The sequence below is a fragment of the Oncorhynchus kisutch genome, linkage group LG13, assembly GCF_002021735.2.
Source record: "Oncorhynchus kisutch isolate 150728-3 linkage group LG13, Okis_V2, whole genome shotgun sequence".
In the NCBI taxonomy this organism is placed as follows: Eukaryota; Metazoa; Chordata; class Actinopteri; order Salmoniformes; family Salmonidae; genus Oncorhynchus; species Oncorhynchus kisutch.
Window position 1 is genome coordinate 33,684,101 of NC_034186.2, and position 24,987 is coordinate 33,709,087.

The 24,987-nt window shown below is 42.4% G+C and overlaps 3 protein-coding genes across 5 annotated transcripts in view; 1 reads left to right on the forward strand and 2 right to left on the reverse strand.

Moving 5' to 3' along the window:
- Positions 1–6,372, reverse strand: part of LOC109902564 (F-BAR domain only protein 1) — a 44,143-nt gene extending 37,771 nt beyond the window's left edge. Inside the window, exon 1 of one of the 2 annotated variants that reach the window (XM_020499014.2) lies at positions 6,201–6,350. The gene's annotated coding sequence lies outside the window, so the exon portion shown is untranslated. Of the gene's footprint in view, positions 1–6,200 lie in introns of both variants that reach the window. The other variant, XM_020499015.2, reaches the window with a different exon arrangement.
- Positions 6,373–7,302: 930 nt separating this feature from the next.
- Positions 7,303–11,498, reverse strand: znf692 (zinc finger protein 692). Of its 2 annotated transcripts, none has more exons than XM_020499013.2 (11): positions 11,231–11,498; positions 10,719–10,922; positions 10,531–10,562; positions 9,776–10,414; positions 9,607–9,685; positions 9,417–9,509; positions 8,820–8,867; positions 8,629–8,707; positions 8,423–8,537; positions 8,092–8,191; positions 7,303–7,937 (listed from the first exon to the last, which is right to left on the reverse strand). In XM_020499013.2, exons 2-11 carry the CDS (start codon positions 10,916–10,918, stop codon positions 7,772–7,774), a joined length of 1,551 nt encoding a protein of 516 aa, XP_020354602.1. In that variant the 5' UTR covers positions 10,919–10,922; positions 11,231–11,498; the 3' UTR covers positions 7,303–7,771. The 2 variants fall into 2 exon arrangements, with proteins under 2 accessions (XP_020354602.1, XP_020354601.1); XM_020499012.2 differs by having other exon boundaries at positions 9,417–9,518.
- Positions 11,499–15,921: 4,423 nt separating this feature from the next.
- Positions 15,922–19,659, forward strand: LOC109902562 (leupaxin). Its single transcript, XM_074933750.1, is given in 11 exon segments — positions 15,922–16,134; positions 17,108–17,196; positions 17,300–17,370; positions 17,538–17,640; positions 17,882–18,160; positions 18,344–18,517; positions 18,657–18,738; positions 18,879–18,912; positions 18,914–19,025; positions 19,252–19,477; positions 19,480–19,659. Coding segments are annotated over 11 exon segments (1,218 nt in total). The 5' UTR covers positions 15,922–16,121; the 3' UTR covers positions 19,515–19,659.
- The last annotated feature ends 5,328 nt before the right edge of the window (positions 19,660–24,987 follow it).

The window sequence follows — 24,987 nt, forward strand, 5'->3', positions numbered from 1 at the left end:
GAAGTGGACCAGTAACCCAGAATAGAGTGAGGTCTGTTCCTGCAGCCAGCAGCCATCCCCATGGTGGATACTGGTGGCCAGTGAGCTCCATCTGCTAGAGACCCTATGCTTAGCAGCATGGCCAGCGGCTGCAAAGGCCCTGCCTCCTGCCTCCCGGCTCTGCCCTGCTTGGCAAGATCAAAGGGAGGCCATGGCTAGCGGCTCCGTAGCCTACATTACAGGCAGGGGATCTCCATAATTAATTAATACAGCATACAGTATCACAATACTGTGTGGGTGAGCTGAGAAGGGAGCAAGAGGGAGCCAGCTAGATCATGAGGACAGAAAGTCCTTAAAGGGATACTTCGGGAATTTTGGCAATGAGGCCCTTTATCTATTTCCCCAGAGTCAGATGAACTCTGACTCTGGGGAACAACATAAAGGGCCTCCTTGCCAAAATTCCGAAGTATCCCTTTCAGGATGAATTGAGAGGCTTCTTTTCTCCGGTGACATAAGATGTGTGATTTGAGTGCTCTGATTGCAGAGCGGAGTAGGCCCCCCGATATTGATGTGGTATTTTCCTTGCAGGCTGATGCGGACGGCTTTGCAGGAAGGCTATGATCAGAATTTGAGCTAATCAACAGCACAACACAGAGAGAAACACAGTCATTTCAAATCTAAATGCAAAGTAGGGCTCTTCCTCCCCCTGACCTTGCCTTTCTGCTTTCCCTCCTTGCTGCTCCCAGAACAGAGACACAACTGAAGCATGCCGCAATAGCCCAGTCCAACACCATCCATCACCTAGCCTCGCCTCAGCCCCTGAAAGGCTGCGATGCGTCTCTGTTCGGTTCTGGGAGGACAGCTAGCAGGGACCTGATGATGGCAGCGGGTAGAGAGAGTGGCTGCTGAGGTGCCAGCCTGAACCCAGATCAACAGGCTGATGGGGGTCAAAGCAAAGCCTCCTCTGTTCAGCTCTGTGTTATCTCCAGCATTAAGGGCCTACCTGCTGCTGCCTGAGAGACCTGCTAGGACCAGCAGCAGCAAGCAGCACTCAACTCACCTCTCCAGAGAAGCTGGATGATTATGGCTTCAGATGCAGAGGTTCTCAGACTAAAGGGATGTTTTACTGGCTTCAATAGGTCCGGTTTCTAATCAGGTACATCAACCCACCCATATTTCCCACCATGATTATCAAGTGAATTTCTGCCTCTGGTCAAACTAAAGCTGATAGAAATCTCCAAAATGAAAAGCTAACTAAGACAGAAAGGTAGATCGAGTTTTCAGAGTGCAACTCATAAATAAACATTTCTTTGCTGATTTTGTATGTTTGCCCACTGACAAGGAAATGATCAGTCTATAATTTTAATGGTAGGTTTATTTGAACAGTGACTACTCACTGTAACTACTGTAACTACTCAAGAAGTCAACTGGCAAGAGGCCATGAAGTTAATACATATTTCTTCATATAATTGAAACCTCTCCACTTTACATCTCTTCATTCCCAGTCCCACCCATATGGAGAGATTTCAGTGCCAATAGAAATTGTATTTGAATTATTTTGTATTAGAATTTCATATTTTAAATGTGTAATGCACAAATTGAATCATTGAATTTGTACATTGAACTTGAACTATTGAATTCACTTTAAAATTCAGTTTAAATTCAATTGAATATTCAAATTCAACATTTATATAGGCCTATTCAGTTTCAATACGGTAGATATTGCATTCATTGTCTGTGTATCAAGTTCACAAACTATAATTTCAAGCTTGTCAAAGTTTCATATATTCAACTTCTCAGATGGATTCAGATTCATGTTTCAAATTCAGATTCAAAACCAGCGACAACAAACATGCTGATACTTTGCCAGACAGGAAAGGGAGAGGGGAATAGATAGAATCAAACGCTGGTTGTGGTAAACAGAAACTTACGGAGGTTTCTGAAGCCAATGTGGCATATTGAATTTATTTTCTTACAATGAATTTGGCTCTAGCATTTGAACCGTTTTGGCTATAAGTTATTATGACCCCATTCCTGAAAGCTAAGACTCCGGAGCCTTCTGTTCCCCTCTATGATGTTTACAGGCTACATTAGAAGGCAGCGTCACAAAAAAACTAAATTTGACCCACATAAGAATATAGTTTAAATGCCTGTCATACCCCTTCTAATGATATCATTCCACTCCCTATTTAATTTTGCTCTTGTGACTGACTGGGTTCGTACCAGGTCTCTTGCACGTCACAAGACTCTGTTAGCCCACTTAGCTAAAGCCTATAGGGAGAAGTTCAGGAAGTTCATGTAAAGGACAACCCGCTGCTTGCTTAACAAGTAAAGCTTCCCCCTGATTCAGCTCATACCAAGACTCGAACTCAAGACCTCTGCCTCGTAAACACGCATGACCACCATCCTTAAGCATTCTAATCCACAACGCTACTGAAAAAATCCTTTGTCAATTGCGCAAGGAGCGACACTTCAGGCCGATGAGTGAGTTTCACAGATCCCCATGTGTTACATTCCCCCCCCTTAACTTTTTATGGCTGCAGGGGCAGTATTGAGTAGCTTGGATGAAAGTCTGCTCCTCAGTCATAGTTGCTAATATTTGCATATTATTAGTATTGGATAGGAAACACTCTGACGTTTCTAAAACTGTTTGAATTATGTCTGTGAGTATAACAGAACTCATATAGCAGGCAAAAACCTGAGAACTTCCAATTCCACTTCCTGGAGGAAGTACATTTATCATGTATTTTCTGGTTTCTGTTGACTCCAACATGGAGGCTAATTTGGCTACTGTTCTGAGCGCCATCTCAGATTATTGCATGGGTTGCTTTTTCCGTAAACTGCTTTTGAAATCTGACACAGCGGTTGCATTAACGAGAGGTATATCTATAATTCCATGTGTATAACTTGTATTATCATCTACATTTATGATGAGTATTTCTGTTGAAACGATGTGGCTATGCAAAATCACTTGATGTTTTTGGAACTAGTGAATCTAACGCGCCAATGTAAACTCCGATTTTGTTATATAAATATGAACAAAACATGCATGTATGGTGTAACATAAAGTCCTATGAGTGTCATCTGATGAAGATAATTCAAGGTTAGTGATTCATTTTATCTTTATTTATGCTTTTTGTGAATGCTATATTTTGCTGGAAAATGGCTGTGCTTATAGTGGTTTGGTGGAGACCTAACATAATCGTTTGTAGTGCTTTCACTGAAAAGCCTATTTGAAATCAGACACTTTGGTGGGATTAACAACGAGAATAGCTTTAAAATTATATCAGACACATGCATGTTTTAGGAATTGTAATTATGAGATTTCTTTGGTTTGAATTTGGCGCCCTCTATTTTCACTGGTAGTTGTTATATCAATCCCGATATCGGGATTGCAGCCATAACAGGTTAACTTACTCCACAGCGACCTCAGTGGTTGAACCAGCTCAACTGTAGATCTGAGTCCAGTGGCACCATTGTAAAGGACGTCATGCCTGAAATACGAGACGCTCTGTTCCATTTTTAGTCCATTTTTAGCACAACTAGTCTAACAAGTTTGTTTTGTGTGCAAAACTATCATTATCTGGCAAATAATGGGAGCCTCAAGGAAACAATGGGCCAGTGTGGAGGCCTGGAGGAAAATAATTGATTGTGTGGAGGCCTGGTGGAAAAGAACGGGTCGTTGTTGAGGCCTGGAGGAAAAGAACGGGTCGGTGTGTAGGCCTGGAGGAAAAGAACGGGTCGTTGTGTAGGCCTGGAGGAAAAGAACGGGTCGTTGTGTAGGCCTGGAGGTAAAGAACGGGTCGTTGTGTAGGCCTGGAGGAAAAGAACGGGACGTTGTGTAGGCCTGGAGGAAAAGAACGGGTCGTTGTGTAGGCCTGGAGGAAAAGAACGGGTCGTTGTGTAGGCCTGGAGGAAAGGAACGGGTCGTTGTGTAGGCCTGGAGGAAAAGAACGGGTCGGTGTGTAGGCCTGGAGGAAAAGAACGGGTTGGTGTGTAGTCCTGTAGGAAAATAATGGGTCGGTGTGTAGGCCTGGAGGAAAATAATGGGTCGGTGTGTAGGCCTGGAGGAAAAGAACAGGTCGGTGTGTAGGCCTGGAGGAAAATAACGGGTTGGTGTGTAGTCCTGTAGGAAAATAATGGGTCGGTGTGTAGGCCTGGAGGAAAAGAATGGGTCAGTGTGTAGTCCTGTAGGAAAAGAATGGGTCGGTGTGTTAAAAATGCCAGGGCTATGGGCCTCCTGAGTGGCGCAGAGGTCTAAGGCACTGCATCGCAGTGCAAGAGGCGTCACTACAGATCCGGGTTAGATCCCCTGAGGTGGCACACAATTGACCCAGTGTCATCCGGATTAGGGGAGAGTTTGGCCGGCTGGGATGTCCTTGTCTCATCGCGCTCTAGCGACTCCTTGTGGCAGCCAGGTGCATGCACTGTGACTTCGGTACACCAGCTGTACAGTGTTTCCTCCGACACATTGGTATGGCTGGCTTCCAGGTTAAGCGAGCAGTGTGTCAAGAAGCAGTGCGGCTTGGTCATGTTTCGGAGGACACACTTTTCTGGACCTTCGCCTCTCCCTAGTCCGTACGGGAGTTGCAGCGATGGGACAAGACTGTAACTACCAATTGGATATCACAAAAAGGGGTAAAAAATAAATAAATACATGCCAGGGTTGATTTTTGGTCCCACTCCGACGGCTGGTTTGAAGTCTCTGGCATGGGTAGTCATTATAAGATTATTGGTTCTGTGACTTGGATGGGTCTCTTCATGGAGGAGGTCAAAGGGGGGTGAAGTGTAACACAGGTGGTTCCGTGACCACACTCGTGTGATGAGTAACTTGTCTGAGACATGAAAAGTTGCATTGTCTGGTGCACAGGAGACCTGGGTTACAACCCCATCAGTTAAACTAACACGTCTTCATCTCTCAGCCAAGGTTGCTCATCACATAGCCTCACGAGCGACCTGATCCCACGAGCTTACATGAATGGTTCGCTACACATAGTAATCAGTCTGGTAATTACGAGGCTAACACAGTGGGCTAAAACAGTGGGCTAACACAGTCTTATGACATGCAGGAGACATGCAATATTCATTCAATTCCGATTCAAATCATGAAATACAAGTTCAATATATGAATTCAATGATTCAATTTGTGCATAAAAAATTGCCAAATATTACATTCAAATCCAATATCCTAATACAAATTATAAAATTCAAATACCATTTTTGTTGCCACTGAAATCGCTCCATACACCCACACCGTTATGACTCACTACTCTCTCACACAGCAAATTGCAAATCTGGATACAGAAACACAACATTAAATGAGCATTCATTAACCTCTCCTATAGTATTTTCATATAGCCTGGTTGGTTTCGAACCAACTATTGAATAGGAGCTTATGGCATTTACAACTTTTACTTTGAGATGGTTAGAACACAATTGGAGAACAAGTGTCAATGTGGAATTTTACTTCCATTATCATCATTATGTTCAAAATGTTACATAGGGTATTCCATACAACGTTAAATAGAAAACCTGGCCATTTCTGGGACAGTTTGACCTTTTATAAACATCTTTGACCTTATATAAACATCATGGTCATTCGATAAGTCTTTCTAAGGTCATTGATGTCATTGCTGTTGACATCTTGGACTATCCCAGGAGGATATGATTCTACCAAGATGAATACATGCGATTGTATACTCATTGTATAAAAAAAGGTGTTGTTGTTTTTTTCAACCCTGACAAACACCAGTCAGAAGTGACTTTTATCCAAGTGGCTCATGTTCAAAATAAACATTTTCAAAACATTCGATTTGAAGAATCATGAGAGTCTAATTACGTTACAGTATCTTTATAATGATACATTATGCATCCAATCAATCGTTATTGTTTTTTACTCTCAAAAGGTATTAGCTGGCAGCTTTGCAAACTGAGTACAGTTTTTCTAAAGTAATTAGCAATTAAGGTGACTACTTAACAAAAATAACAAGTAAAGCATAATCTATATTTCTGATCATGTAATAATAGAACATTCACCAAAATCCAGTTAGTTAGAGATATTGGCAGCAAGCTCAACTCAAAAACGTTATTCGTTGTCTGCTAACGTTACTGAATTCTACATTGTCTCTTGTCATGCTGCTGAAGTCGGCATTATGCACTTCCTCGTGCTAGTGATAAACCAAGCTATTTTTCAGGACGTAGCCTAAATAATGGTTCATTACCTGTATGTATTTTCTGGAAAACCTTTATAGTACATTTTCCATCCTGAGTCATTCACCTGTCCAGCACCGGCAGTACGGTGAAGCCTGCCCAAAAAGATTTGATAGTAGGCACTAGGGCAGTGGCACAAATTCTCTGGGCAGATTTCAGTGTGCGCGCAAATTCCCGCCCATCTCTATCTCTATTGGTTGACATACTTTTCAATCAAGCCTAGGGGGAAGAATGTGTTGTAGGCATAGCAACCATTTGGAGGCAGGTCTTCTAGAATTTCTATGCGCCAATTGGATTACATAATTTTATTTTAACGATAACGCCCACCTGTTAGTTTGAGGCTGTATTTGCCAATGTGGGCTTCAATCAATAAGACTGACGTATTTGAAAGCCAGATTAAAGATGGCATCCTTAATTGAAACAATAACAAAGCAGTTACCCTGCCTGTGTTTTAGTAAATAGTTTTGGTAAAGAGCTGAGGGTTGGGCCTGGAGAAATGCAACCACTCTCCAATTCAAAGTGAAAGCTATGTGTGCAAGGACTGACCATCCATGATATCACAATTATAGTTTTAATCATGTTTCGAGGCTATATACACTTGCCCCCCTTCCCCAATACTTGTGTAAATATTGTAATATAAATTGTGTATTACACTTGAGCTAAAAGGTTTCTTCTATTCTGCCATTTACTTTATGTTTGTATTCTTATTTTTGTACTATTTGTTGTAGTTGTTGCATTGAAAGAGAAGGAACCTTAAGGTAAGGATTTAGTTGGATGATGCATACCATGCATATTCTGTACATGAGACTTAATACAACTTGAAACTATACAGTGTTTGTTTACATGTACTTTGTTGACAAATATTGGAGCATAATACGCTCATATTTTGGGTTCTGATGGAGTACAAGAGTTGAACTAAGTTCATGTGGCATTTATAAGTTATATTCTTCAAGAACAAATTGGTATATATCATTAATTTATACATCAAAACATTTATGTAGAAACTACAGATTCTATCTTTAAAGGGGGTTTAGTCATATATTAACAACATTTCCTCATAGATAACATGTGTAACGTGATTAGTCTGATAATTCAAGACGATAAAACAAAATGTAAAACACAAACTTTTTATTTTCCCCCTTCCTTCCCTTTGACATACTGTACTTTCCTCATAAATAAAACTACATAGTAATAGATTTAGACAAAAGCAACATCCAAAGGTGGTCTTCTCAATCATTACCGTTCTTAACCCAAAGAATATTGAGTCATGTAACAAAAACACACATCGGGACGAAGGGGAGACTGCTTGTATTCAGTAGGAAGATTGTCCGTGGACTGAATAGGAGCCACTGACCTACTGGACATTTGGGTGACAAAAGACCAAAGGGGGCATTATTCACACACTTTCGACAGGTGTAAACACAGGGCAAAACACAGCATCATGGTTTCATGTCACGCCAATGAAAAAGCAGTCATCTGTTGCTGTGCCGATGGCTGTGGTGGTGTGGTCATTGTTCTGCAGGGACAGGGAAGAGGCGTGGGGAGGGGGTGAGTCAATGTGGGTGATGGTGAGGCTCAAGGTCTAGTCAGGGTGGCTTTTGCGGTGGTGAGCGGTCAGGTTGTAACTCTTCTCAAATCGCCGGCCGCAGACCTCACAGGGGAACTGGTAACTGCTCTCAGCGTCGTGCTTCTTCATGTGCCAGTTGAGGGAGGCCTTCTGGCGGCAGGTGAAGCCACATACCTCACACCTGGTAGAGAGGGAGAGGGATGAACACTCCAAAGGATCACTACAGATGTACAGAAATAGTGTCATATAGCATATACAGGAACCATAGTAGAAGTCCTAATAATAGTGTTACTACTCTACACTGTGTGACAAACACTATGACAGAGAATACTCACTGTATCGGTTTCTCTCCGGTGTGGATGCGGCGGTGGATGAGAAGGTGGCTGTTGGTGCGGAAAGCCCGGGCACAGAACTCACAGATGAAGTCCCTCTGGTCTCAATACACAAAAGCCAGAGAGAGTAATTACATACAGTACCAGGTTCAGAGCATCTGTGGTTGCTCTGTACTGTATATGAAAATGTTAGGGACCTGAGTTCTTCCTGACTCTGTGACTGAAGAAACACAGGGCCCTACAAATAGCTACTCAGACAATCATTATTTCAGCATAATGAGCAGAAGCAAAGGATGATAATAAAGAATCCTAGAAGTGAAATGTTGAGCCTCACTGCTGTGCAGCTTCTCATGCTCTTTCAGGTGCTTCTTGAAGTTGAAGGACTTTCCACAGGGAGTGTGAGAGCAGGTGAACGTCCTCTGGTGGAAGTGCTGGTACTTCATATGATGCTGAATTAAGTGTGAGATGAGATAGATTGGAGTTTTGTGTATTTTACCTTAATCAGTAAGTGGTCATCTTCAGCTATACTGCTGAACTCACATTGAGGTACTGCCGAGAGGAGAAGATCTTCCCACAGCCATCAAACTCACAAGGCAAGATTGCTTTTGGTGTTGTTTTTCTGGGAACATTAAATTGGGATGACAATAAACAAATGGAAATATACAAGTGAGAAATACATAAATTAGTAATAAACAGTATTCTACATAACTTTTAATTGACAATGCACAAACCTTTTCTTTTTGCTGACAATCTGAGAAACATTGTCGGCTGGCTCCGGTCTATAAAATCCAAACCAAATGAAAGAAAATGTATTACATTTATTTCAGAGTATGTGGTTATAAGAATTCTTTGAACCATGTTCGCTTTCATGATTTTCATCTCAATAATATTTTACTTGAAAATACATTTAATGGTTTTAATCATATAATCCAATCTGGCAAATTAAGGAAGTGTGAAAAAATACCATCAAAAGCCACCTTCTCCTTGTCCCCAACTTAATGTATCTCTCTCTGGCTGTGTTTACACAGGCAGCCCTATTCTGATCTTTTTTCCTCTAATTACCCTTTTGACCAACCACAAAGACACTTTCAAATCTGATCAGAACTGATCTGATTGGTAAAAACAAAAAAATGTGAAAAAAATATCAGAATTCAGGCAGCCTGTGTAAACGCAACCTCTGACTGAACTGCTTTACTCTGTGTCCCCCTTCAGGTTCCTGTGTACTACAGTTACATCACTATGAAGTTCAACAAAGTGCTCATACATTTTTACAACATGTTCATTCACATGTATTTCCTTCTTAGATGATTAAACTGTGCAATTAAAACCTGCCGGGTGAAGGGACATCCTTCTCTCCAGTGATGTTGTCTGGGTTGTGCTCCTTATCATCGTCATGATCATTCCATTCCATAGGTAGCCGCCTATGAAAACTTAGATCACCATGAGGTTGAGTTGATTATGATTTGAACAACAAATACATCCAAGGAGTTGTGCATGAAGTAAACTATTCAACTTTACCAATCCTCCAATGACTGCAAGGACTCTGCTGGCATTGTGTCACTTCCTGCCACTGACCCTTCCTGTGCATTCTCACTTCCTGGATGTGACCAAACAACATAGTGATGTTGAGTCAACACTGGCATTTCAGAACTAATCAGGAAATTTGAATTCATATTTCTTAATGAACCTCTTGAGTTGCTCTCTCCAGAGTTTAGGGTTGTCAGGTCCATCGTCTCCTCTCCTGGCTGCTGTGCCTCCTCTTGGGTCACCACAGACCTTGCTCCACCACGAGCCCTAGACCTCCTCACAGAAAGACGACCCCTCCCTGTGACACTCTCCTTCTTGGGCTTCTTTGCTCCTATCCTCCCTTTGGACATAGTTGGACCTGCAGGGGTAATATCCCCCTCCACAATCTCTCCTTCCCTCTCTCCTGCCCCCCTCTTTTCATCACAGTCACTCTGACTAGGTTGCCATGAAAGCAGATGCCCTCCCTCACAGACATAGTGCAGACACAGTTCTGCCTCTAACACATCCGGGGGTTCTCTCATTTCCTTCCCCAGAGCACATGGGGAGAGGCCATCCTCTGGAGAACTACAGTCCTTCGCACCTGTCTGAGGTGGTAAGTGCTTTGGGCCTGTTCTCTGCTTCACTGCCTCTCCCTTTGACTGGCTTCCCTCTGTGTCAGCTGCTTGCTTCTCTCTGGCAGTGTCAGATTGGAGGGTTGGTGGGAAGGGGCACTGTTGCCCGTGGGTGTGGACCAGTAGGACGAGGTGATGCAGAGATTCTCTTGATGTCACCAAGGCAGTCGTATCCCCTTTCATATTGTCTAGTGGACCAAGACCAAACACACTTTTACATCATCATTCAAAAAACACAGGCTTTGTTCATACATATTCACATGAATGAAACTGTAAACTGTATGTTATGGGAACAGGTCTTTACCTGAGCATTTGGCACACACTTTAGAAAAATAGCTGAAGAGAAGAGAGTGAAAAGAAATTTAACAAAATGAATAATAGCCAACATCATATTACTCCAATGTTATAGATGTGTAATAAAGATGAGCCGTGAAGATTGTGTGCTGTTTGTTACCAGTGCCACCACCAGTCCAGTCTGGTCTGAGGCCTTACCTCTGCAGTAGGTAGTTGGCGAGCTCAGAGTGCAGAGAGAATCCCAGGTGGTTCTTCAGCTGACCCCAGCTCTGTAGGCATGACCCCAGACGCACACGAGACTTACTCCGCAGAGCGTCCAGCTCCCTGCGCCTCTGCTGTCTGATGGTGTCTGGAGTAGACTCCGACACCATGGTCAAAGGGTCATTCATCTGCTCCATCACCCTTGGCATAAACAACAAGAAAGAGGGTAGTTTTACTAAATATCTCAATGTTAACTTCACACTGGCCATTATAACCATTGAAATACCATAAAATGTATTTGAGTCTCAAAATATGACAGCTGAAATGATTTCCCCCATCCTTTCACACCTAATAAAACAGAAGAGCTGTTCAGAATGAGAGGGTAAACTGAAATGTGTGAAACGCTCACGACTACATTCATGTGAAAATGTATTTTTGAAGATCACTGTGTAAATGTATGTGTTGTTTTATTTTACATTTGCTAATTCTAAAAGAGAGGTCCACCTCACCTCGTTATGTTTAGTTGACTCAGTCTTGTCAATTCTAAGGGGTCCCACCCGCCATGATTCAGTTGCCCTTTTAAGATCTAAGACGCAACCCCTGGTAGTAGATTCCAATCGACTATTGTCTGTACGATTGTGGAGTGATGTTGCCGCTAAAATACTAATAATAGTGGTAAACTATAAGAAATCACACTGCCTTTCATTCACCACTCTAACTAAAAACTCTATCAATAACTACAATTGAATAGGGAGAAATATAAACAGGAACAGAGGAAGTGGGAGGTGGCAAATTTTCTTCCCATGAACCACCACGGCAAATGTGTTACATTATAATCAGAAAGGAAGAGTCGAAGCGAGAAGGATAAGTTGGTCAAAATCGGTAGCAGGTGGCGATTTTTTTAGTTTTTTTCGCTCACTAAGCGAGGGGGTTTTGTATGGAGGTCAATGAGAGAATGTCGAATGTAGTTAACAAAACATTGAAATTATGATTTGCTACGTGTGATTTCATTGATGATCGAATAGAAGTTTCGTAATGACTAGGTTATTACCAGTTTATTGGTATAAGTAGGACACGTGATATCCCGGAAACTTTGAGAAAAAAAACATTTATATCGGAGTTGTGCCTGGTCGTCAATAGTTACCAAAGTCAAATACCTAGCCTATTTCTACAATTTCTCTTCTTAACATGTGATTTGAAACCTAACCCTAACCACACTGCTAACCCTACGCCTAACCTTAAATGAAGACCAAAAAGCACATTTTATGATCGCAAATTTGGACTTTGGTATCTGGTGGAAAACGTTGTGCCCGTTGGTCACTCGCGTATCTGCCCTCTCATTGGCTAGAATGGTCCCACCTGATCTTGCTTACCCCAGACTGCCTTACATTTTTCAAGCAAATGGGCTCGTTTGAGTGGTAAGGTGAAAGCAACCGACTGTAGACGAAAGTCGAGGAGGGAAGTTGGGGGAGGGTGTATCTGCGACAGCCAAAAGTCCAATATCACACACACATAAATTGAACATGTATGTGTATACATTGTACAATCAATTGGTGAGAGAGCCTCAAATATCACATTCATACATTTTTAAATTTCCACTGTATACACGATTTGCGTGTATAAGTTGGTTTCTATTTCAGTCATGTCTTTGGGTCACGTCTTTGGTCGTGTGGGTCAAACAAAAACACCCTCAATTATTGGTTGACAATAGAGTCTCCCACAATGCAGGCGATGGCTGCAGCATGACGTTGATGAAGAGCAACTGCAGAAACTTGCAGTCGACTGCAGTCAAAACTTCATTACTTTTGATGACATGGTTTTTGTAAAGTTCATGCAGTCGACATGTAGGCGCAAGTAGGACCATTTTAATCCTCATAATGCAACACACTTTGAAAGGTGGTGACCAACGATGGTCACAGACTTGACAAAACTGATCCACTCGACTGTGGCCATTTATTTTAATTGTTAGAGCAGCAATTAGTATTTATGTTATTTAACCTTTGTTTAACTAGACAAGTCAGTTGGGAACAAATTGTTATTTACAATGATGGCCTTCTCTGGCCAAAACCTAACCCAGACGATGCTGGGCCAATTGTGCGCTGACCTATGGGTATCTGGTCAATATAATGGATCATCTGTGTTATAACTGTTCCCTCATTTCAGAAATGATACATTTGTTTCTTGTGTATTGAAACATTGTAATCTCATAATGTAACATTGTCGTAGGCTACAGTTTATTTTAATCTTCTGTAAAACACACATTGCTAGATGAATACCCCAAATTTTCTCTACGGGCAGTGTACTATGGCTGACCATGTAAAACAACACATTTCACTGCATCTGTTCGGTGTATGTGATAAATAAAACATTTCATTTTTGGGGGGAGAACTCAGGGTCTCAACTTAATGTTGTGAGTTAAATAGTAGATTACGGCCAGTCTTGTGGCCAGTTATCGAAACTTGTTAACATGCTTGCTTCGAGGCAAGCAACACTGAAGTATGCACGAGAGCACCAGCTGTTTTGGATGACTGTGTGATAACGCTGTCGGTAGCTGATGTGAGCAAGACCTTTAAACAGGTCAACATTCACAAAGCCGCGGGGCCAGATGGATTACCAGGACGCGTACTCAAAGCATGCGTGGACAAACTAAAATGTCTTCACTGACATTTTCAACATCTCCTTGACCGAGTCTGTAATACCTACATGCTTCAAGCAGACCACCATAGTCCCTGTGCCCAAGGAAGTGAAGGTAACCTGTCTAAATGATTACCGCCCCGTAGTACTCACATCGGTAGCCATGAAGTGCTTTGAAAGGCTGGTCATGGCTCACATCAACAGCATCCTCCTGGATACCCTAGACCCACTCCAATTCGCATACTGCCCCAACAGATCCACAGATGACGCAATCTTAATCGCACTCCACACTGCCCTTTCCCACCTGGACAAAAGGAACACCTACGTGAGAATGCTGTTCATTGACTACAGCTCAGCGTTCAACACCATAGTGCTCACAAAGCTTATCACTAAGCTAAGGACCCTGGGACTAAACACCTTCCTCTGCAACTGGATCCTGGACTTCCTGACGGGCCACCCCCAGGTGGTAAGAGTAGGCAACAACATGTCTGCTGCGCTGATCCTCAGCACTGGGGCCTCTCAGGGGTGTGTACTTAGTCCCCTCCTGTACTCCCTGTTCACCCACGTCTGGTGGCCAAACACGACTCCAACACCATCATTAAGTTTGCTGACGACACAATAGTGTTAGGCCTGATCACCGCTAACAATGAGACAACCTATAGGAAGTAGGTCAGAGAACTGTCAGTGTGGTGCCAGGACAATGGCCTTTCCCTCAATGGGAGCAAGACAAAGGAGCTGATCGTGGACTACAGGAAAAGGCGGGCCGAACAGGCCCCCATTAACATCGACTTGGCTGTAGTGGAGCTGGTCGAGAGTTTCAAGTTCCTTGGTGTCCACATCACCCACAATCTATCATGGTCCAAACACACCAAGACAGTTGTGAAGAGGGCATGACAAAACCTTTTCCCCGTCAGGATACAAAAAAGATTTGGCATGAGTCCCCAGATCCTCAAAAGGTTCTACAGCTGCACCATCGAGAGCATCCTGACCAGTTGCATCACCGCCTGGTATGGCAACTGCTCGGCATCTGACCGTAAGGCGCTACAGAGGGTAGTCTGTACGGCCCAGTACATCACTGGGGCCGAGCTTCCTGCAATCTAGGACCATAGGTAAAATTGTCAGAGACTCCAGTCGCCCAAGTCATAGACTGTTTTCTCTGCTACCGCACGGCAAGCATACCGGAGCACCAAGTCTAGGACCAAAAGGCTCCTTAACAGCTTCTACCCCCAAGCCAGTAGACTGCTGAACAATTAATCAAATGGCCACTGGACTATTACATTGACCCTCCCAATCCTCCATTTGTTTTGTACACTGCTGCTACTCGCTGTTTTTATTATCTATGCATTGTCACTTCACCCCTACCTACATACCTACGTATGTACCTAAGTACAAATGACCACTAACCTGTACCCCCGCACACTGACTCGGTACCAGTACCCCCTGTATATAAACTCGTTATTGTTATGTTATTGTGTTACTTTTTATAATTTTTTACTTTAGTTTATTTGTTAAATATTTTCTTAACTCTTCATGAACTGCACTGTTGGTTAATAAGGGCTTGTAAGTAAGCATTTCACGGTAAGGTCTCCACTTGTTGTATATAGCGCATGTGACAAATAAAGTTTGCTTTGATTTGAATTGAATTACCTGCTGGGATGTGGGTACGCAGAAGTCGAGCAACCGATGAAGAGTTCAGATTTTTTGTGGCCCCCACCCAAATCAAAGTTGCCCATCCCTGATATAAATGGATATGAAATGCATTATGATGTCATAATAATGTAATGATGCCCACAAAATTAACTCATTATGTCACCACACAATTACACTGTAATAATGTCATTATATTGAGATGTCATGATGTCAACAATTTATGGCATTATGTAATCAATATGCAATAATCTATGTTGTCTTAAATATGTCTACTGAAAACCTTCCTATTATGTTATCATATTGAACTATTATGAAGTGGAACAATCTATTCACCTATGTTACACCATTATTATGCACAACTATCTTAAAGTTAAATCAACTTTGACTCTTTCCCTATTCAATTTTCAGATAAGGGGGACTGCTCTCTCACCTTTCATATTGATAGTTGACCATTTAACCCATATATCATCAGCATTTAGAAGATAGTGGTTGATAAAACGTGTATGTACATACAACCTGAGCTTTGTATAACTTCTCACCAGGTCATGAATTGACCTTTAACATGTTTTATTATGAACATGAGTAGAAATGAGTAGAAACATGAGAAACATGAGTAGAAATATCTTAGAAGGTATCCAGTGTCTTCAGGAAGGTAGCAGTGCACTCAGAGAAATTCAAGTAAACAAAAAAAACCAGACAAAAGGAAATGACAGTTTGACCTGATTAAAGGGATAATTCAAGATTTTGGCAATTAGGCCCTTTATATATTTCCCCAGAGTCAAATGAACTCGTGTATACCATTGCCAAAATACAGAAGTATCCCTTTAAGGATCAAGATGTTTCTTTTCACCCGGTGAAATAAAATGTGTGATTAGAGTGCTCCATAGATACTTATAGACTTCCTGTCATTGCTTTAATGCTAGTTAGCAACTTCCTTCAAACTACACGCAGAGATATAAAAATCATATCCACAAGTTCATCTGATTTTGACATCATCCTTTTAGGATGTGTGCCAATTAACTGTCAGTAAACCAACACACACACACAGACACACACTCACACACACCCTGGAACACGTAGGCTCATTCACAGAGAGCACAAATATATTTTCCAAGCATGGATGACCTGGGTGAGTATTTTTTCCTCTGCTTCTGTTGTGATGATTAAATATAAAACAAAATGCAATAGATTAAACTATAAGGGAATACACATTGATAGGTTTGAGGATAAATACGTTTAAAAAAGGAAGTTGCTCAGGAGGTGTACATGTTTTATGGTGTGTGGTGAATGAATGCTTGCCTTGCATTACATTGGTCACGCTGAACATGTCATGTGTTCTATCATACCTATTTAAATGGTGTTTTTGTTGATATGATTGTCAATGTAAATTCACAGTGAACCACAGAAGGTTATCTCTGTTGAGAGACAGATGGATTCCTGACCTTGTTGACGGAAGTCACTACCAACCAAATTGTGAGAAAGACAGTGGATAGCAATTATTATTAATATAAGTGTGTGTTTTTAATAGAAGAGTTTGTTTTCACTTTGATTTCTTTTCATTGATTTGTGCTCCACCAGTGCAGTCATGATTTACTGATGAAGAACTTATGATAAAATGTCTTAAAATAAACACAATTACTTCATAGTTGTATGTAACGTTCCCTTTCATACAGATCATACAGATTATACAGATCATACAGATTATACAGATCATACAAATCATACCGATTATACAGATCATACAGATTATACAGATCATACAGATCATACAGATTATACAGATCATACAGATCATACAGATCATACAGATTATACAGTGTGAGTTAAGAGCAATGCTGTTAGTCATAGAGGATTGCATCAGTTTCAAAAGTGTCCCTTTTAGTGTGAAGATATTGTCTGTAACTATAGCATCTCTTCCACCACTTCCTCAGGAAGCAGCACTTTATATAGCAACCACAGCAGATCAATGGGTGCACTTTGCAGTCTGCAAGAGGTGACCGTAATTAGGCACTGCAGCTTATCTCAGAGGAATTCTGTTAGAAATGCCTTTTCTGAATTATAGTACCTACCATATCATATATATGTGTGTGTGTTTGTTACAGATGTTTTCCTAGAGGAGTTGGCTTTCAACTCAACTGGTCCAGAGTCGTCTCAGAAGAAAGAAAGAGATACAGCCAACACATATGGACCGGTAATGATAAAATCACCTCTAGCAGTTGTTGATTAGTCTTTGGTCCAGTTACTTAAACTGGATGTATTTTTTAGCCATATGTGTTAAGTGGCATTTCCTGCAGGTCCCAAAGGTGTGTTCTGTTGGTCTCCATCCAAGGAAAGGAAAGGAGCCAGATAGCACCAATGTATACAGGTCAGCCACTGGTATGTCAGCCCATAGATAGCCATATGTAATGACACTGGGTGAGACCATACAGATAGAGCTAAGACTCAGATTCATAATTACCACAGATTTAAGTAATTGTCCAGTGTCCACTGTATACCAGTGCTCATCTGTGGTTTTCTCTGTGTGTTTGTCAGTGAGTTAGCAGCTCCAATGGAGGCTGGTCTGCTGAGCCCTCGCTCTGCTTCCAGAGAGCTGGAGTCCATAATGGATGAATTGCTGCTTGACCTGGAGATGGGGGTGAGGAAACATCTATCAGTGAATAAATACACGGTTGCTCAGAGCATGAACAGAGGACGACTGTCTTTCAGTGAAGTTTACCTGATCTGACAGCAGAGGGCAGTGTAAAGCAAGCTAAACAAATATCAGAAGCTTTAGTACTACTAGTGCCACCAACATTAATTTCGTTTTCATTTTTCATTCATGTATATGAATGGATGCAACTCTGTTTTGTAGACACATTGACTTTTCTCATCTTTAGCTGCCAGACCCTTCTCCCTCAACCCCACCACCGCTTGTCCAGAAGTCAGTCAAGAAGAAACAGATTGGAGAAAAGAAAGAAATGGATGACACACAAGTGAAAGATGAGAGCACAAACAGCCCAAAGACTTCTGATCTGGAGCGCAAGGCATCAACACATGGAAAAACAGACACCATAGATGACCTTCTGGGAGGCCTGAGCTCTGATATGGAGAAGATGGGTGTACACACCATGGCCAAGGGTCACTGTGCTTCTTGTGGAAAGGTCATTGTGGGAAAGGTAAACAGCTTGAGCTGCCAAAAAATTTACAAAATCCTGTGAAACAACCCACTGGGCACAAACTGGTTGAATCAACGTTGTTTCCACTTCGTTTCATTGAAATTATGTTGAACCAACGTGGAATAGACGATGTCTATGCCAAGTGGGAATATAGTATCACTTTTTCTTTCTATCATTCTGCAGATGATCACAGCCCTGGGCCAGGTGTGGCACCCAGAACACTTTGTTTGTGTGGTGTGTACGGCTGAGCTGGGCACCATTGGCTTCTTTGAGAGGGAGGGGAAGACCTACTGTGAGAAAGACTACCAGCATCTCTTTTCACCCCGCTGTAGTTACTGCAAGGGCCCCATTCTGAAGGTACAACACCTTCTCTTTGGATTGGACAGTATCACCATTATCTAACACTGCACAAAACCAACTCACCACCTCTCTAGATCTGTTAAGTTGTTGTTGGGTTTACCTCACCGCATGCTGGGCTCTTTGACCTCACTCTCAGAACATCCTGACAGCGATGGACTGCACCTGGCACCCTGAGCACTTCATCTGTTCCCACTGTGGGGAGCGCTTTGGGCCTGAAGGTGAGGGAGCACACATCTATCTGCCTGACAGATAACACCACAACCACTACAGTTCCCTACAGGGTAACATAAGTTGTAGACCACAGTGTGACAGAGAACACTCTCCTCTCTTTGCGTATGTGTCCTTTGATGTGCCATAGGTTTTCTGGAGAAGGACGGGAAGCCGTACTGCCACAGACTTTTACCATCTCTTTGCTCCAAAGTGCTCTGGCTGCGGAGAGCCTGTGAAAGAGAACTTCCTGACTGCAGCCAACGGCACCTGGCATCCCAACTGCTTCGTCTGCTCAGTGAGTCTCTCACCACAGATCACATGGCTTCTGCTTAGAAACTACTGCCATTACTCAAACAATACGCTTTGAACAGCCAACAGCCACAATACATCATTGTCCTGACATTACCCATTTACCATAATCGTCCTCAATCTCCAAAAAAAGAGTAGGCCTAATCTATACCAACTAGATAGAAGAAGTTTTCTCACCCTCTTTCTACTTCTCTCTATCCCTTTCTAACCAGGTCTGTCTGAAGTCCTTCACCGATGGTTGTTTCCTGGAGCTGGATGGTCGTCCCCTGTGCTCTCTGCACTTCCACTCCCACCAGGGTACACTGTGTGGGGGCTGTGGAGAGCCCATCTCTGGGTGCTGCATCTCGGCTATGGAGCGCAAGTTCCACCCTGACCACTTTGTGTGTGCTTTCTGTCTGAGGAAACTCAGTCAGGGAGTATTCAAGGAGCAGGCAGGGAAACCTGCCCAGCCTGCCACACCAAACTGTTTGTGTGAGACTTATACTGTAATAATACCTGGTTAATATGTAAGGTAGTCAATTAACCTGAAAAAAGTCCTACTTACAAAGTATGTTGAAAATCCCACACAAATAATCTAAGCAATATCTGCATAGAAATCTAAAAATAAACAATGAATTTAATCTCTTTGTGTTCCTTGCTGTTTTGCATGTGGATACACACTGTGTACAACACACTAGGAACACTTTCCATGAAATAGAAGGACCAGATGAATCCAGGTGAAAGTGATGATCCCTTATTATTGCCACTTCAATCAGTGTAGATGAAGGGGAGGAGACAAGCCCCTAGAGTCAATTGACTCACATAACATAACATAATTCAAAAATCCCCATCAAAATCCTTCAGTTTAAACTAGAGATATCTTTTACATTGGATGCGTCTCAATCCACCACATACGCAAATGTGGCACTTCCGCATCTGCTGTGAAAGGTGGCTGAGCTAGAGCGGTGTTTGTCTGGAATGAATAGGTGTATCTAAACTTTTGACTGGTACAGTATATATATATATATTTCCTGAGCTTTCTTATATAGGACAAACGCTTCAAAACCATGTTTCTTATTATTTATTATTTGACTGTATTGCCATTTATGAATATGTTATTCAATGCGTTTCTCTGGGCTATAGACTTAGACTTTTATTAGAGATACATTTTCAAGCCTTGAGTTAATTGAGACATGGGTTGTGTGTATGTGCCATTCAAAGGGTGGATGAACTTAAGTGCCTTTGAATGTGGTATGATAGAAGGTGCCAGGTGTTTGTGTGTCAAGAGCTGCAATGCTGCTGAGATTTTCATTCTCAACAGTTTCCCATGTGTATCAAGAATGGTCCACCACCCAAAGGACATTCCGCCAACTCAACACTTTTGTGGGAAGCATTGGAGTCAAAATGGGCCAGCATCCCTGTGGAATGCTTTCGACACCTTGTTGAATCCATGCCCTGACAAATTGGAATGTTCTTAAGGGCAAAAGGGGGTGCAACTCAAAATTAGGAAGGTGTTCCTAATGTTTGGTACACTCAGTGTATAACCATGTATTTGTGACAATGAACAGAAGTGTGGGAACAGAGTGAGATAAATGGTTTAGAATAAGCTTACCAAGGAAAATAGTTACCATCTGAATACCTCATCGACATCTAGTAACATAACAAACAACCGAATAGAGTACATCATAAAAATACAATTTCTAATGTCTGAAACATGACATTAAATGATACATTTGTGAACTTTGGATCACTTTATCATGTTTGAATTAATTTATTATGATCACAAAACATTTAAAGATGGAGAAAGAATAACAGCAATCAACCGAATCCAGTTGAGTTTTTCCTGGAGAAAGAAAAACCCCATGGGTTTCATAAAGATATCCTCAGGGCCACGGGTTGGCAGACGGGTGATCCATGCTGGCAGAGCTGAGGCTGCTTTTCCGACTGTAGTTTATCAAGAGACTTCTCTATGACTCTGACAGATTAAATTGGCATATTCTCTCTGGTAATAAGTTACATATCTAGCCCTGGACTGAACACTTATCCTGGCATACGGCAGGTTTAGAAGAATTCTCCACACTGACCCTTCTACTGCAGTCCATGAGAGATTGATGAAGGTGATGAAACCAATAGCGAAGGTTCCAGGAGAAGCTTTAACAACAGTGAGCACCCGCATAGTACTTAACTTAAGCTCTACAGCAAGGGTGCAATATGATGTAATATTGAGGCCCTACAAAGTAGGGACTTCTCTGCTGAAGTATAGGACTACTGGCTGTGTGCAGGCAGTGTGTGAGTGGACATTGAGGAGGGGATAAATCATGTTGTCATCAGCACATTAGATTACAAGTCTGATGGTCTACAACCCTGGATTAATGTGGGCTGCTGTCACAACATACTACTGTGCCTGGCCAAGCCCTCTGCTCTGTTTGCTACTGTAGCTCTCTCTCACATGAGTGCTAAGCTTTGCTTAACACACCATTTCCTGTATAAAAGCTTTTCATAGCTGTAAACTTATTGGTCAGCTTAAATTTAGATTTCAGTGAAAAACCTCTGACATACACGCTGGCACTAATCCTGGCTGTGATTCAAGATGGCGCCGATAGAGATGGTAGCTTCTAGTCCTTAGGAAACTGTGCAGTATTTAGTTTTTTAATGTATTATTTCTTACATTGTTAGCCCAGAAAACCTTAACTGTTAAGGTTAGGGAAGAACTATTGGATATCAGAGAGACGTCAATTTACCAGCACAACCAGCACTACATCTAGGAATGCGACTTTCCCAAAGCAGATCCTTTGTCTGCACCTCCCAGGGCACTGATTCCAGAGGCTGACCCAAAACAATGCCTTCGGATGCGCGCGCACCACCCACCGCTTCCAAGTATATTATTCGCTATTATTCGTCCATTCACTAGTTAACAAAGTCGACAAAGTCAGGGCAAGAGTTGCTTTCCAAAGAGATATTCGGGCAGAGGTGTGAACTCGAGTCACATGACTTGGACTCGAGTCAGACTCGAGTCACAAATATGATGACTTGCAACTCGACTTTGATTTTAACACCAATGACTCGTGACTTGACTTGGACTTGAGCCTTTTGACTTGACCTGACTTGATACCCTCCCCAATCCCAAATATTACAAATTGTGCTATTAAAAAAAGTATGCAGTGCATCAACTCTTCATTTAACAGATTACAGTTTGAATTGGACAGCAGACAATCGAATTGTGCCAGCTGAGAAAAAGTTGTGCATGGCAGTGGAGAGGAACGTCCGGGAGTGAATTCAGATAGAGCCCTTGGAAAGATGATACCCAGTATTATTATTTTCGTATATAAAGAAGACGCTGTATCAACAAAAAACGGATTGCAACTTGCAAAACATGTGGGAAGAAAATTACAGACGGAGGCGCAACAATTTCCAACTTTGTTCGACATTTGAAGCTGCACAAAGAACGGTAAGTCGTGGCTAATATAGCTGACAGCTATATAATTTATAACTATACTAGTGTAGCATGTAGGCTAACGTAACGTTAAATCAATGAGCCTCCACACAGTCAGTCAGTGTGGGAACGTGATCATTGCACCCAAGAATGAGCTACAACTGGCTAGGCAGTTGGTAACCTAAATCCTGTCTGATGTTACTGCTGTTCCTAAAACCATTGACATACGTTAGCCTACTGTAACCACACACAGAGAGTGTGTGTGTGTGTGTTAAGGTTGGGCGATTGTGTACAATCCTACATCGCCCGATTGCGCCCCATAGCGATCATCAATAGTCGATCACTATTGGGGGGGAGGGGTCTTTCTCATGGCTACCTATGTATTTCCATGGAAAAATCATGTTTATTTGGAAAGTAATAAACATATAGATATTTTTTAAAGCATTCATGATTTGCGTAATTGTAACATACTAACTATTACTTTTGTTAAAAATATGAAATGGTATTACATTTGGTGAAGATCACATTATGACTTGACTCGAAACTCAAAGTTTAGGACTTGAGACTTAAGACTAGACTTGACGGTCTTGACTTGAGACTTGACTCGGACTTGCCTGTCTTGACTTGGGACTTGACTTGGGACTTGAGTACTAAGACTTACTTGTGACTTGTAAACCAATGACTTTATCCCACCTCTGTATCTGGGATTGTAACATACTCTGTTTCACAGAAACATGGCTAGCTGGGGACATGCTGTCTGAGTCCATACAGCCAACGGAATTTTCAGTGCATCGCGCCAACAGGAATAAACATCTCTCCAGTAAGAAGGGCGGGGGTGTATGATTCATGACTAATGACTCATGGTGTAATTGTAACAACATACAGGATCTCAAGTCCTATTGTTCACCTGACCTAGAATTCCTCACAATCAAATGCAGACCACATTATCTCCCAAGAGAACTCTCCTCGGTTATCGTCACAGCCGTGTATATCCCCCCGCAAGCAGATACCAAGATGGTCATCAAGGAACTTTACTGGACTTTATGCAAACTGGAAACCATATATCCTGAGGCTGCATTTATTGTTTAGGCTGCATTTATTATAGCTGGGGATTTGAACAAAGCTAATTTGAGAACAAGGCTACCTAAATTCTATCAGCACATCGATTGCTGTACATGAGCGAGTAACACGCTCGACCATTGCTACTCTAACTTCCACAATGCATACAAGGCACTCCCCCGCCCTCCCCCGCAAATCTGACCACGACTCCATCTTGTTTCTCCCCACCTATAGGTAGAAACCAAAACAGGAAGCACTGGCCTGACCAATCGTATTCCACACTTCAAGATTGCTTCGATCATGTGAACTGGGATATGTTCCGGGTAGCCTCAGATAATAACATTGACGTATACGCCGACTCGGTGAGCGAGTTTTTAAGGAAGTATATAGGAGACATTGTACCCACTGTGACTATTAAAACCTTCCCTAACCAGAATCCGTTGATTGATGGCAGCATTCACGCAAAACTGAAAGCACGTACCACCGCATTTAATCATGGCAAGGTGACTGGAAATATGGCCGAATACAAACAATGTAGTTATTCCCTCCGTAAGGCAAGCAAACAAGCAAAGTGTCAGTATAGAGACAAAGTGGAGTCACAATTCAACAGCTCAAACACGAGACGTATGTGGCAGGGTCTACAGACAATCACGGATTACAAAAAGAAAACCAGCCCTGTCGCGGACATCAACGTCCTGCTTCCAGACAAAATTAACAACTTCTTTGCGTGCTTTGAGGACAATTCAGTGGCACCGACACGGCCTGCTACCAAAGACTGTGGGCTCTCCTTCTCCGTGGCCGACGTGAGTAAAACATTGAAATGTGTTAACCCTCGCAAGGCTGGTGGTCCAGACTGCATCCTTAGCCGCGTCCTCAGAGCATTCGCAGACCAGCTGGCTGGTGTGTTTACCGACATAGTCAATCAATCCCTATCCCGGTCTGCTGTCCCCACATGCTTCAAGATGGCCACCATTGTTCCTGTTCCCAAGAAAGCTAAGGTAACTGAACTAAATGACTATCGCCCCGTAGCACTCACCTCCGCCATCATGAAGTGCTTTGAGAGACTAGTCAAGAATCATATCACCTCCACCTTACCTGTCACCCTAGACCCACTTCAATTTGCTTACCACCCCAATAGGTCCACAAACGATGCAATCACCATCACACTGCACACTGCCCTATCCCATCTGGACAGGAGGAATACCTATGTAAGAATGCTGTTCATTGACTACAGCTCAGCATTTAACACCATAGTTCCCTCCAAACTCATCATTAAGCTTGAGGCTCTGGGTCTCGACCTGTGCAACTGGGTCCTAGACTTCCTGACGGGCCGAAGGTAGGAAACAACATCTCCACTCTCCTCAACACTGTGGCCCCACAAGGGTGCGTTCTCAGCCCTTCCCTGTTCACCCACGACTGCGTGGCCATGCACGCCTCCAACTCAATCATCAAGTTTGCAGACAACACAACAGTGGTA